The 14,304-nt window shown below is 39.5% G+C and overlaps 1 protein-coding gene across 1 annotated transcript; it reads left to right on the top strand.

Moving 5' to 3' along the window:
* Positions 1-1,561: 1,561 nt before the first annotated feature.
* Positions 1,562-1,943, top strand: LOC109184326 (uncharacterized mitochondrial protein AtMg01250-like). Its single transcript, XM_019334322.1, has 2 exons — positions 1,562-1,635; positions 1,682-1,943. Exons 1-2 carry the CDS (start codon positions 1,562-1,564, stop codon positions 1,941-1,943), a joined length of 336 nt encoding a protein of 111 aa, XP_019189867.1.
* Positions 1,944-14,304: the final 12,361 nt, after the last annotated feature.

Genomic DNA, 14,304 nt, shown 5'->3' with positions numbered 1-14,304 from the left:
TATATGCATTATCAATTGTTATATTGTGGGCCTGGTCTACACAATTGTGTGAATCATGGTTCAATACGGTCCCGTTTCTTTTATTTAAAAGAAACGTTTGTAGTTACTGTGAATCAATAGCATATCACCTACGTGCATTATTCTTTTTAGAGCAACAAACTAATGTTTTTGAATTTGGACAAGAAATTTGACAAGAATTATGTTATTTAATTTGGTGAATTTTGGGTTATGTAATTGCAACAATTATTTGTGAATTTTATAACGATGATTCATCAATAGAACTAGTACTGCAATTTCATCTTAAGAGCATGTAAAAAGTAAAGGACCATTTATAGCAGATAACATGTTATATATATAACCAATAAATTACCCATGCACAGTTAAAATTTATATATATATATATATATATATATATATATATATATATATATATATATATATATATAGGGTTGAGTTCAAATGAGGACAACAATATATAGAGGACTGTGAGGACAAATAATGGGCACACAACAAATTAATACCAGGCACACAACTTAATACATAATGGCACACAAAAATATATGTAAATATCATGTTTCGAACCCGGGCTCTATAAATTAACAAATCTAGCACGCGACATACAAACTGTGGCACACGACTACATTCGGCCATGCACACGACATACCGGTTAATGACACACACTACATTTGTCCTCACAGTCCTCTATAATATACTTGTCCTCATTTGAATATACACACACACACACACACACACACACACACACACACACATATATATATATATATATATATATATATATATTAATGATGGCATTATATATAAAAAAAAATTTAATATTTGAAAGTGTATATTTATTTGAAATTATAAGATTTGTATATTAGTGTTGAAATTGATTACTTAAAAATTATATTAGGAGAAGGGTAAACAAAAAAGGAAGAGGGGCAGGTTGCCACATCCAGATGGTTTGATAGAGGGTTTTGGAGAGGCTTTGGATGACTGTGGTTTAATGACGCTACCCATGAACACCTGCACCCAAAGATCAACAGTGTTCAATTCCAACTGCGCAGGATTATCATCCCCCTCAAGAGGTTGACAGAGGAACAATGCATTCTCAAAGGCCCACGACCCTTCCTCCAGGACACGGCACCGATCCGCCTCATCGAAAAACGTAAACAAATAGAGCCCAGGCTGAACATCAGATATCTCTATCCCCATCAGCGGACGCCATGCAGACACCATAACCCTCTTCATCATCTCAACCTTCAGATTCCGATTAGTCAGGAACCGGCCGACTACAGACCACGTTTGTCGTTCATCGCCATGGTCGACACCCCCCGCCGGCTCATCCTCAAAACGGACCCCCAGGTCCTCGTCCTCCAAAGTGATATCAGCTGTGCTATCAATAATGCCCTGAACATCCATGTCGTCTGTTCGCAATCACGTAACCAGTAGAAAGCTCCGATGGCCGTCGCCGTTGAAAACCATAGAAACCAGTGATGAAAATCGGGAACCCTAGATACCAGGGATGCTAATAAAAAATCAATTAGTTGTGCGGTACAGGATGCTGGTTAATGGAAGACCAACTGAGGAAATAGTACCGACGAGGGGACTCAGACAAGGAGATCCTTTGTCTCCGTATTTATTTATTATCTGTGCTGAAGGCTTATCATTGTTGTTGCAGGACTCGTAGGCAAAAAGGGCTAATACATGGTTGTAGAGTGGCCAGGGGGCACCATCTATCTCACACTTGTTTTTTTGCAGATGACAGTCTGTTTTTCTTTAAAGCTAACTTGCAGGAAGCATTGGAAGTAAAGAAATTTATGGGTATTTATGAGTCTTTCTCGGGTCAGGCGGTTAATTTCCAAAAGTCTAGTATTACTTTTAGCCGTAATACAAATGTGGAGGATAGGGACCTTGTGGCGGATGCATTGGCTGTTGGCTAGGCTGATGATTTTGGTAAGTATCTTGGTTTGCCTTCTGTTTTAGGCAAGAATAGAAAGGTGGTCTTTGCCTATGTAGAGCAGAAGCTGAAACAACGGTTTGGTTCGTAGAATAAGAGACTATTATCCAGGGCAGGAAAGGAGGTGCTATTGAAAAGTGTAGCTCAGGCAATGCCTACTTATACGATGAGCATTTATTTACTTCCTAAAACTTTATGTAATGCTCTAGAAAGATTGATGAACAGGTACTGGGGGGCAGAAAGGCACGGAGGGTAGCATTCATTGGATGGCCTGGGACAGAATGTGCGCGCCAAAGAAGTTTGGAGGTTTGGGTTTTAAGCGCCTGCATGATTTTAATCTTGCGCTATTGGGTAAACAGGGGTGGCGTCTGCTAACCAACCCGGGGTCTCTTATGGCTCGGGTTTTCAAAGCCAGGTATTACCCTGCTACTACGTTTTATGAAGCTTCTAAGGGTGGTAACCCGAGTTACACTTGGAGGAGTATTATGGCAAGTTAGGCTTTACTCAGATCCGGGTGCAGGCGCAGAATTGGGAATGGCAAGAGCACTAGGGTTTGGTCTCATCTTGGCTCCCTAATGCACATGATCCCTATGTGGGGTTTAGTCAGTCGGGTATGAATCATGACTTTCTGGTTTCAGACCTGATTGATAATTCCACCAATGGGTGGAAAGATGATTTCATTCAACAACTTTTTGCCCCACGAGATGTGCTGCTTATTAAACAGTTTCCAATAAGTATGGAGTGATGACATGTGGTTTTTGTTGGAAAAAATAGCTTAAAATGGCATAAAATGGCATGTTAAGTGGCTATTTTGTGGTACAATTATCAGTGGGGTCCACTTCCGATTTGGGTTGGGTCAAAGTGGATTCAATTTCTTCGTAGTGAGACGAAGAAATCGATATATTGTACGCTCAAAACGGATAATGGGTGAATGAGATATTGATTCTCAAAGTAGACCCATTTGAGTTGGAAAATGAAGGGAAAAAGTGTGCTTTTGTCCCACATTGCTTTGGAATGAAGATTTTCCCCCCTTATATACAAGAGCTCTTTTGAAGCTTGTAGAATTGTATAGCATAGAGGCTCTCTCGCGCGGGGGGGGGGGGGGGGGGTAGTTGCAAATCAAATTCCAACTTTCAGAGATTGAAAAAGGCTTGATTCAAGCCCGAGCACCTGGGGGCACGAATGTCAGTTATGCCAAACTTCGGTATCATTTTCCAACTGGTATAGCCACCGAACCGAGAGCACGCTAACGGTCTGGAACCCGAAAGTTGTGACTGTTGAGGGGATTGAATTCATCTGTTATGGAATTAATTGTCTATTAATTCCAACTTTGAATTCTAAATTCAATTCCCAGGTAGTGGCCTGCTGTTATAGCTGTTGGAAGGCAGCTTTAATGTCATTTTTAATTGTCATAATAAAGTCTATTGGCTCCTTCAACCCTATATAAGAGAGGGTAGAGGCAGTAGAGTTTTACACACAGTGAACCGAGAGCACGCTAACGGTCTGGAACCCGAAAGTTGTGACTGTTGAGGGGATTGAATTCATATGTTATGGAATTAATTGTCTATTAATTCCAACTTTGAATTCTAAATTCAATTCCCAGGTAGTGGCCTGCTGTTATAGCTGTTGGAAGACAGCTTTAATGTCATTTTTAATTGTCATAATAAAGGCTATTGGCTCCTTCAACCCTATATAAGAGAGGGTAGAGGCAGTAGAGTTTTACACACAGTGAGAACAGCAAGAACACTGCACGAAACATTGTTTTTCCAGCCTCAAAATTCTGCTTCTACTCCTCTTCTTAGCCATACTGTGTTCATAACCACGTCTTGCTCGCCGTATTCTTTGTTTGAATGCTAAAACACTAAATCATAGCAAGTTTTATCCTGGGAAGCCTAGGCCACAACGCTCCTAGCATCTTTTGGGAGGTGGCAAATAAGGTTTTAAGGAAAGAGGGGTCACTCGACTCTTGCAAAAACCCAACACCAAACACTAGCCAAATTTCTTCATCTTTTCTTCCCTTCTTTCCAGAAAATAATAGTCGATTTTAATTTGATTATTATTTGTGTCTTCTACCAACGGTACCAACTGTTGGTCCCAAAAGAGGTAAGGTGAAAGTCTAGAGGGGGGGGGGGGGGGGTGAATAGACTTTCAAACTTTTTCGCACAGCACAACAATTGCTAAGCCAGAGATAAACCAAAACTCTTAACTAGATTGTTAGAGTATGGTGCACAACGGAAATAAATAAACATAAAGTGTGTGTGAGATTGTGTGAGCAGTATATCTCGTGTAGAGCGAATATGTAAAGAGCGGTAAGTAAAGAAAGCAGTAAAGAACACAAGACAATTATAGTGGTTCGCGAGGTGGTGTAATCCTCCTACTCCACTTGCTCTTATCTCCAAGAGCAATTCACTATATCTACCACTCCTTGGTTCCAAGATACAATGAATTTCCGTGATCTAGTGCTTTGATCACAAAGCCCGCACTAATCACGCCCAGTGACACCACACTGCTGCTTCGGGTTTCACGTCGCCGCGCTACTATCCCAGGATTTCACGACTCCGCGTTACTTTCCCCCCGTCTTCCACACTCCGGTAGAAATGTATCCCGTGATCTGGTGCTTTGATCACCAAGCCCACACCAATCATGCCCAGTGCCTCCGACACTGCTGCTTCGGATCTCACAGCTCCGTGTGACAATCCAGGATTTCACAGCTCCGTGCTACTTTCCTCCCTTCTCTTGTTTTGCTCCAAAACAAGTGTTGTCTTGCTTCCAACTTCTGAGACTCTGTAGATGATCTTCAATGATGCGCAGGTCTCTTTGATGAAGATAAACACTCTGGAATGATTTCTCTTGATAGCTCTGAGTGTTTTCTCTCTGTGAATATATCAAGTATATCACTTGATATTTTTGCTCTGCTTTGCTCTGTTTAAGAACTCTCAGAATATTTCTCTTTTGAAGCTCTCTGAGTTCTTTTTCATTTCTCACTTCTCACTTGAAGATTTTTGGTATGCTCTGTACCAAATGAGATTTTTGCTCTATGCTCTTTTCAAGCTTAATTGCTCTATTCGATCTCTTGATGAGTTTCGAATTTTCTGCTCTCTTGTTTGTAAGTTCCCCATCTTCAAGTCGTCATATCTTCATCATTTTATAGCTGGTAATGAGAATCTGTCCGTTGGAAAGAGACGCTCTCATTTTTTAAATCTTGTATCTTTTGTCAGAGATCTTATCTTATCTTCTGCAAAAATGTCAGAAAATGATAAGCTAGCCGTTGATGGAGTTTCATCTCCATGTAAATGAGCTCCCAAACTTCATCTGATATTTCCTCTGGTTTTACGTTGAGTGGGAATATTTGGGTGTAGAACGGCTTCTCTGATCAGCTCTGAAGTGGTCTTTGTATCTTTGGGCGTACTTTGCTTGATTGATGAATACTCCTTCTTTCAGTTATTTGACTTGTAAGCCCAAGAAGTAATTCAATTCACCCATCATGCTCATTTCGAATTTATTCTGCATAAGCTTCAAAAATTTCTCATACAAAGAATTGTTAGTGCTTCCAAAAATAATATCATCAACATATATTTGCACTAATAAAATATGATCACCATCTTGAATTCTAAATAGAGTTTTGTCAACAAGGCCTTTGGTGAATCCACAGCTTATTAAGAACATTGACAAAGTATCATACCAAGCTCTAGGTGCTTGTTTCAACCCATACAATGCCTTTTTAAGTTTGTAGACTTTATCACCTTCGCCTTTTACCTCAAAACCTGGGGGTTGTTCGACATAAACTTCTTCTTCGAGTAGACCATTCAAGAATGCGCTTTTCACGTCCATTTGATAAACGGTGAAATCTTTGTGTGCAGCGTAGGCTAGGAAAATTCTGATTGCTTCAAGTCGAGCCACCGGTGCAAAAGTTTCATCAAAATCTATTCCTTCTTCTTGAGAGTATCCTTTTGCAACGAGTCTTGCTTTATTCCTAACAATCACGCCTTCTTCGTTTGCTTTGTTCTGGAAGACCCATTTGGTTCCTACAACATTGTGGTTCGCCGGTCTTGGAACAAGTTCCCAAACATCATTTCTTTTGAATTGATCGAGCTCCTCTTGCATAGCGTTTATCCAATCCGGATCATTGAGAGCTTCGTCAATTTCTTTTGGTTCAATCTGAGATAGGTAACACGTGAACAATGCTTCCATGGTAGATGATCTTTTTTTCACGCCTTCATGAACATTCCCAATAATTAATTCTGGAGGGTGATTTTTGAGCCATCTTAAATCTGGTTCAAATGGGTGCATGGTACTGGGTGGATCCATTTGTTGTGTACTAGGAGAGTTGGTTCGAATTTCCACATTTAATTCATTTTGTAATTGACCACAAACTTCACCAGTAACTTGATCACTAATTGGATCACCAACTTGTACTGCATCCTCATTCTCACGTGAGGCATCACTCCCAAAATTATTATTAAAAGAATTTCCAACTTGTTCTAGATGAGGGATGGGATTTTCTAGGGAATTAATTTCCAACTTATCCATTCCCTGCAAAACATCATCTTCACACGTATCATTAGTATCACAAAAATCAATATGACACTTGTTACCATTTTGTGTAATTTCTTCGTCCAGTGCATCATTTTTGATCTGTGATTTTTCATCAAATACCACGTGTATGGATTCTTCAACCACCATTGATCTTTTATTCAAAACTCTGAACGCCTTGCTGGTAGTCGAATATCCTAGAAAAATTCCTTCATCTGCACGCTCATCAAAAGCTTTTAGATGCAATTTATCATTAATATGAATAAAACATTTGCATCCAAAAATATGAAAATAACCAATATTTGGTTTTCTCCCTTTATATAGCTCATATGGCGTCTTCTTGTACTGCTTATGGATCATGGTTCGATTTTGCGTGTAACAAGCAGTGTTGATAGCTTCCGCCCAATATCGTTTCGGGAGACCGGCAGCACTAATCATCACTCGTGCGGCTTCTTTGAGCGTCCGGTTTCTTCTTTCGGCAACACCGTTTTGTTGCGGTGTTCTTGCGGCAGATAATTGATGAGAAATTCCATGTGAATTTCAAAAAGCTTGTATAACTCCATTCACGAACTCGGTTCCGCGATCCGTTCGTATTTTTGATATTTGGAATTCTTTCTCATTTTGTAGTTGCTTCAACAGCTTCGGTAGAACTTGCTCAACTTCATTTTTCTTCTTGAGAAACACGGTCCAAGTGTACCTGGAAAAATCATCAACAACAACGAGAGAATATTTCTTACCACTTACACTTATTGGATCAACCGGTCCAAATAAGTCCATATGTAGTAAGCTTAGTGGTCTTGACGTTGACTCGTGTGTCTTTGATTTGAATGATGATTTGATTTGCTTTCCGCGTTGGCATGCATCACACACTTGGTCCTTCTTGAAGATAATATCTGGCAAGCCTTCTACTAGATTTTTCTTTGCAAGCTGATTGATTGTCTTGAAGTTTAAGTGGTTGAGCTTTCTGTGCCATTCTCAATTAGCTTCATTCGAATTTCTGGCCATTAAGCACACTGAATCTTTGCTAGTGCTCCAATCAACAACATACATATTCTTTCGCCGTTTTCCAGATAAAATAATCTCATTTGTGAGCTCATTTTTTATTAGGCAATAATCTTTAGAAAATTCTACAAGATAGCCTTTATCACAAAATTGACTAGTGCTCATCAAATTAAATTTCAATCCTTCAACGAAACAAACATCTTCAATCTTCAAACCATTTTTCTTGATCGTGCCAACTCCTTTTGTAATTCCATAATTTTGATTTCCTCCGAATATAACTTTTGGTCCATCGATTTCTTTGAAATTCACTAGATATGATTTATTTCTAGTCATGTGGCGTGAGCAACCACTATCGATGTACCAAACATCCTGCAAAAAAGATTAATTAATTTTAGGTACCCATACTTGCTTGGGTCCTTTACTGTTAGTGATTTTTGGTAACCAAACCCACCTTCATCTTATTGAATTAAGATGAGGCGATTTGTAACCATTTGAGACACGATAATCATAACTCACGTTAGAAAATATTTTTGGCGCCGGGTTTTGAAAATTATTTTTATATTTTGGCACCTGGGAAGAGAATGGTTGCTTTGGTCTATAAAATGCATTACATCTATTACACAACCAATCTTTTTGAGTGGGATAAAATCTCCCAACTTTATTTCTAGAAAAGCTTCCCTCTTTTCTATGAAATCTTTTTGCACTTGACTCTTTGGCATATCTTTGCTTGATGAATTTTTGTTGTTTTGCCGTATTATAGAATTGTTTTGGCCTTTCAACATTCAACTTTGCATTTATTTGATAGCAAAGTCCTTGTCTCATCGTGCTATTCTGACTTTTAACAAATTTTACAACTTGAACTTTATTATTTAATGTAGTAGTAGAATTAGTCAGATTTTGAGGGGTTTGAGAACATGTGGAGTTATAACCAATTCCGGTTCTATCTCCTGATTGCTTTTGCATGCTCACCATTTTATCTATTATTTTAGACGAATTAGTGAACGTAGCAATAGTAGCTCTAAGATTATGTTCTCTAACCTCTCTTGCTTTACACTCTTCTTGAAGATGAATATTTTCATTCTTCAATTTACTCACTTCAAGTAAAGCGTCTTGCAATATTTTATTCATTTCTTCTTTTTCAAGAATTAGAATATTATTGCGCTCCTTGAGTTGAGGATGAGTGAGCATAATCTCTTGACATTCTCGCATTTGATTGTCAATAGATTCACGAGAAAAAGAAGAATTAACAGAATTGAAAGAATTAGAAGTTACATCTTCTTCCTCTGCGTCAAGAGCCATAAGACATTCTTCACTTGTACTCAACTCAATTAACTTGCATATTAGCGCCGTATCATCATCCGAACATGAACTTTCATCGCTTGATGATGAATCCTCCGAATCATCATTTTCGTTTGGTTCGTTGCTAACGAGAGCTTTTCTTTTGTCGCGCTTGAACCTTTTACTTTCGGATTTGTTCCGCGTAGATTCAACATTTTTGCCTTGATACTTGCTATCGATCGGATACGGACAATTTATTTTAAAATGTCCGGGTTTGCGGCAATTGTAGCATAAATCCTTATTTTCTTCGACTTTTTCTTCTTGTGTTATGCGAGAGATGAATTTTCCACGAGCAGAATTTTTGTTGTCTCCTTTTCGCATAAACCTTTTAAATCTTTTCACAAAAAGAGCAAATTGTTCGTCAGTCATAAAATCAACATTATTTTCTACTGACCTGGAGGTTGACGGTTGTTCGGCCATTAGAGCAGAATTTCGAGCTTCATGTACATCATCATCTTTGGCCTTCATTTCGAACTCATATGCTTTTAGATCACTAAATAATTTGTCTGTTGACGACATTCTTAGATCTCGGTGATCGCGCATAGCCGTAACCTTCATATCCCATGCAGATGGTAAGCCTCGTAGGATTTTGAGATTAATTTCTTTTTGGCTAATATTTTTGCCAAGATCATTAATCTCTCCAAGAACTTTGATCATTCGAGCTTCCATGTCTGCAACACTTTCATTTGAGAGCATTTTGAAATCTTCAAACTTCTTCATGGCGATTGTGAGCTTATTCTCTTTTTCTTGTTCATCTCCTTCGCCAATCTTGATGAGAGTTTCCCATATTTCTTTGGTAGTGGCACACTTTCAGATCTTCGGAAATATTGTATCATCAACGGCTTTGAATAGAATATCCTTGGCAATATTGTCAAGATTATTCCGCGTTCTATCGTCCGATGTCCATTCCGGTTTTGGCTTTTGTACGTACTGTGGAGCATCCGGGGATAGGACAAATGCCGAATTGATTTTTAATATTTCTATAGGGCCAGTGGAAATAACTTCCCACATTTCATCGTGTAAGGCCGATAAGTGTACCTGCATACGAACTTTCCAATCATCAAATTTATCAAGTGAGAATAATAGATTTTGAGCTAAATCTTTCTTCATCATCATCACGAGAGATATGAAAGATTAATCCAATTCACACACTTTGTAGAATGGATCAGCCTAGCAGTTAAAAATAGTTAACCCAGTTGGGCAACGTGTTTTAATACCAAAGGTTGGTACAAACTGACTCAAATAGGCTACAGGCTCTGATACCAATTGTTGGTCCCAAAAGAGGTAAGGTGAAAGTCTAGAGGGGGGGGGGGGGGGGGGGTGAATAGACTTTCAAACTTTTTCACACAGCACAACAATTGCTAAGCCAGAGATAAACCAAAACTCTTAACTAGATTGTTAGAGTATGGTGCACAACGGAAATAAATAAACATAAAGTGTGTGTGAGATTGTGTGAGCAGTATATCTCGTGTAGAGCGAATATGTAAAGAGCGGTAAGTAAAGAAAGCAGTAAAGAACACAAGACAATTATAGTGGTTCGCGAGGTGGTGTAATCCTCCTACTCCACTTGCTCTTATCTCCAAGAGCAATTCACTATATCTACCACTCCTTGGTTCCAAGATACAATGAATTTCCGTGATCTAGTGCTTTGATCACAAAGCCCGCACTAATCACGCCCAGTGACACCACACTGCTGCTTCGGGTTTCACGTCGCCGCGCTACTATCCCAGGATTTCACGACTCCGCGTTACTTTGCCCCCGTCTTCCACACTCCGGTAGAAATGTATCCCGTGATCTGGTGCTTTGATCACCAAGCCCACACCAATCATGCCCAGTGCCTCCGACACTGCTGCTTCGGATCTCACAGCTCCGTGTGACAATCCAGGATTTCACAGCTCCGTGCTACTTTCCTCCCTTCTCTTGTTTTGCTCCAAAACAAGTGTTGTCTTGCTTCCAACTTCTGAGACTCTGTAGATGATCTTCAATGATGCGCAGGTCTCTTTGATGAAGATAAACACTCTGGAATGATTTCTCTTGATAGCTCTGAGTGTTTTCTCTCTGTGAATATATCAAGTATATCACTTGATATTTTTGCTCTGCTTTGCTCTGTTTAAGAACTCTCAGAATATTTCTCTTTTGAAGCTCTCTGAGTTCTTTTTCTTTTCTCACTTCTCACTTGAAGATTTTTGGTATGCTCTGTACCAAATGAGATTTTTGCTCTATGCTCTTTTCAAGCTTAATTGCTCTATTCGATCTCTTGATGAGTTTCGAATTTTCTGCTATCTTGTTCGTAAGTTCCCCATCTTCAAGTCTTCATATCTTCATCACTTTATAGCTGGTAATGAGAATCTGTCCGTTGGAAAGAGACACTCTCATTTTTTAAATCTTGTATCTTTTTTCAGAGATCTTATCTTATCTTCTGCAAAAATGTCAGAAAGAGATAAGCTAGCCGTTGATGGAGTTTCATCTCCATGTAAATGAGCTCCCAAACTTCATCTGATATTTCCTCTGGTTTTACGTTGTGTGGGAATATTTGGGTGTAGAACGGCTTCTATGATCAGCTCTGAAGTGGTCTTTGTATCTTTGGGATTTAAAAAGTATTCATCAATTTAATCCCATACTAGTTAAACTAGTATTTTTCCTTGTGAGAATATTTTCACTGTAACTTCATCTTCATCTTCTTCATTCTCACGTCTGGGTGTTCTCAGACTTCAAACTGGCTTTGAACTTCCACCCAATTTGAATTTCTCCTTTGTAATTGACACCCAATTTCAATTGGCTTGTAATTGGCTCCCAATTTGAATTTCTCCATTGTAATTGGCTCCTAATTGACTTTGACTTGCAATTGACTCCCAAACTGCTCCTGGTGCTTTCAATTGCTTTCCAATTTGATTTGTTGACTTTGACTTCGAAATTGTTGACTTTGACTTCGAAATTGGCTCCCAGACTTCTCCTGGTATTGAATTAATTTGATCTCCATGTCTTCTTTGAATCGGTCCCCAACTTGAAATTGCATCTCGGTCCCCAACTTGAAATTGCATCCCATACTACAACCTCAATTGGCTCCCAATTTCAATTCTACATTGGCTCCCAACTTGAATTAATTCCCATGTGAAACTTGCTCCCAATTTCAATTGATTTCAATTTCTCTGAAACTGGCTCCCAATTTCTTCTTTGAATCGGTCCCCAACTTGAAATTGCATCCCATACTACAACCTCAATTGGCTCCCAATTTCAATTCTACATTGGCTCCCAACTTGAATTGATTCCCATGTGAAACTTGCTCCCAATTTCAATTGATTTCAATTTCTCTGAAACTGGCTCCCAATTTCAATTGCTTCGAACTAGCTCCCAATTTCAATTTCTATGAAATCGGCTCCCAATTCCTTTGAATTGGCTCTCAAGTGCAATTGCATCTCAATTGCCACCCAAGTGAAATTGTTTCCCAATTTCCACCAATTTCTATGAAATCGGCTCCCAATTCCTTTGAATTGGCTCCCAAGTGCAATTGCATCTCAATTGCCACCCAAGTGAAATTGCTTCCCAATTTCCACTTGTAATCGGCACCCAAAGCTTAAACTAGCACCTAACTCCATCAGATTAATTTAATTTGGCTCTCAATTGCCACCCAAGTGAAATTGCTTCCCAATTTCCACTTGTAATCGGCGCCCAAAGCTTAAACTAGCGCCTAACTCCATCAGATTAATTTAATTTGGCTTCTCAAATTTTACCTTGTAAAATTATTGATGGTGAGTTTCAAACTTGAGCCATTTCACATAATATATCAAACATCATCCACTTCGTCCGTACAGCTTTTGATTAAATCTCCAATCATATTTGATGTACTCCTTTCTTTCCATAGATGCTTGATCTCCAAGTCAATTTCTTGCATTCTTCCAACATTAATTTTCTTCACGAAAATTCTTCTGGGATATCTTCTTTGAGTAGCATTGACGTGAATTATTGTATCATTCATCTTCTTCTTCAATTTGTCATTTTCTCCAGACAAATTCTTGATTTTCGGCTTTATATCTTCTTCTTCTATTTTCATCCATCTTCCTCTGTTTTTCTCTTTTCATAATTAAATAATTTCCCGATCATGGTCTAAGACTCTACTAGACCTATGAAATAAAATTGGGGGATCTACAAATACAAATTTGGCATATCAAAACCATTACACATTATTCCTAACACCAACAGTCTTAAAACCTTATATATTTGTTTTCCCGTTGGTGGTCTTCTCCGAATTTCCTTGAAGAAAATGGAGCATCCCGTACTGCCAATTGATGGGGAGGATAATGTTGTTGCGGACAACAATGGAAGAAACGGCAACAATAACGTTGTTGCGGATAACAGTGGAGGGAATGGCAACAATGTTGCTAATTCCCAAGCTACACCAGTGAACGTTGGTTCACAAGATGGTGGGAGCACTGAGGGATATATTCCCATGTCTCGGGTACCTTCGGTACCGAGTGGTTCGGCTGAAAAGCCGGAGAAGTTCACCGGTGTTGGTTCGAACTTCAAGAGGTGGCAACAGAAAATATTGTTCTACCTAGCAACTCTCGGCTTGGCAAGGTTCTTGTCCGAGAAGGTTCCCGAGTTGAAGGAACAAGATGCACAATCCGTGATGGCAGTTGGCTATTGGAAGGATTCGGACTTCCTTTGCCGAAACTACATCCTAAATGGATTGTGTGACACGCTATACGATGTATATCGAAAGATACGCACATCAAAAGCGTTGTGGGAAGCTTTGGATCATAAATACCGAAGTGAGGATGCCGGCTCAAAGAAATTTGTGGTTGGCCGATTCCTCGACTTCAAAATGGTTGATTCAGAAACCGTGCTAAGTCAGGTAGAAGATTTGCAATTAATCTTTGACGAGATCCGTGACGAGGGAATGGTGCTAAGTGAAGCCTTCCAAGTGGGATCTGTGATCCATTTGTTGCCTCCAGGGTGGAAGGACTTCAAGAACTACCTTAAGCATAAGCGAAATGAGATGAATCTGGAGGACCTAATCCAGCGACTCAGGATTAAGGAAGGGAACAGGACGAATGATAGGAAGGCTCCTATCGTTGTTGGCGCTAAGGCCAACGTTGTGGAGCACGGTAAGAGCTCCAAGAGGAACAAGAAGGACAAGCGAAAGCTAGGTCCGAAAGGTCGCGTTACCAAGAACAAGTTTCCTGGTGAATGCTACAATTGTGGCAAGCATGGCCATAGAGCATCTGAATTCAAGGCTCCAAGGAAAAAGAACAAGAGTTCTGAAGCCAATGTTGTTGGAGATAGCAGTTAGAAGGAGGTCGAGATTAGCCTTTCGGCTATGGTGACCGAAGTGAACCTCGTGGGCTCAAACCCTCGTGAATGGTTCATTGATACCGGTGCAACCAGGCACTTGTGTTGCAACCGAGAGATGTTCAACACCTTTGAGACCGTTGAGGGTGAAAAGGTGTGGATGGGAAACTCTGCTCAGTCTG

This window comes from Ipomoea nil, unplaced genomic scaffold, assembly GCF_001879475.1.
Source record: "Ipomoea nil cultivar Tokyo-kokei standard unplaced genomic scaffold, Asagao_1.1 scaffold1259, whole genome shotgun sequence".
Classification (NCBI taxonomy): Eukaryota; Viridiplantae; Streptophyta; class Magnoliopsida; order Solanales; family Convolvulaceae; genus Ipomoea; species Ipomoea nil.
Note: the sequence above shows the minus strand (reverse complement) of the source record. Positions and strands in the feature narration are given on the sequence as shown.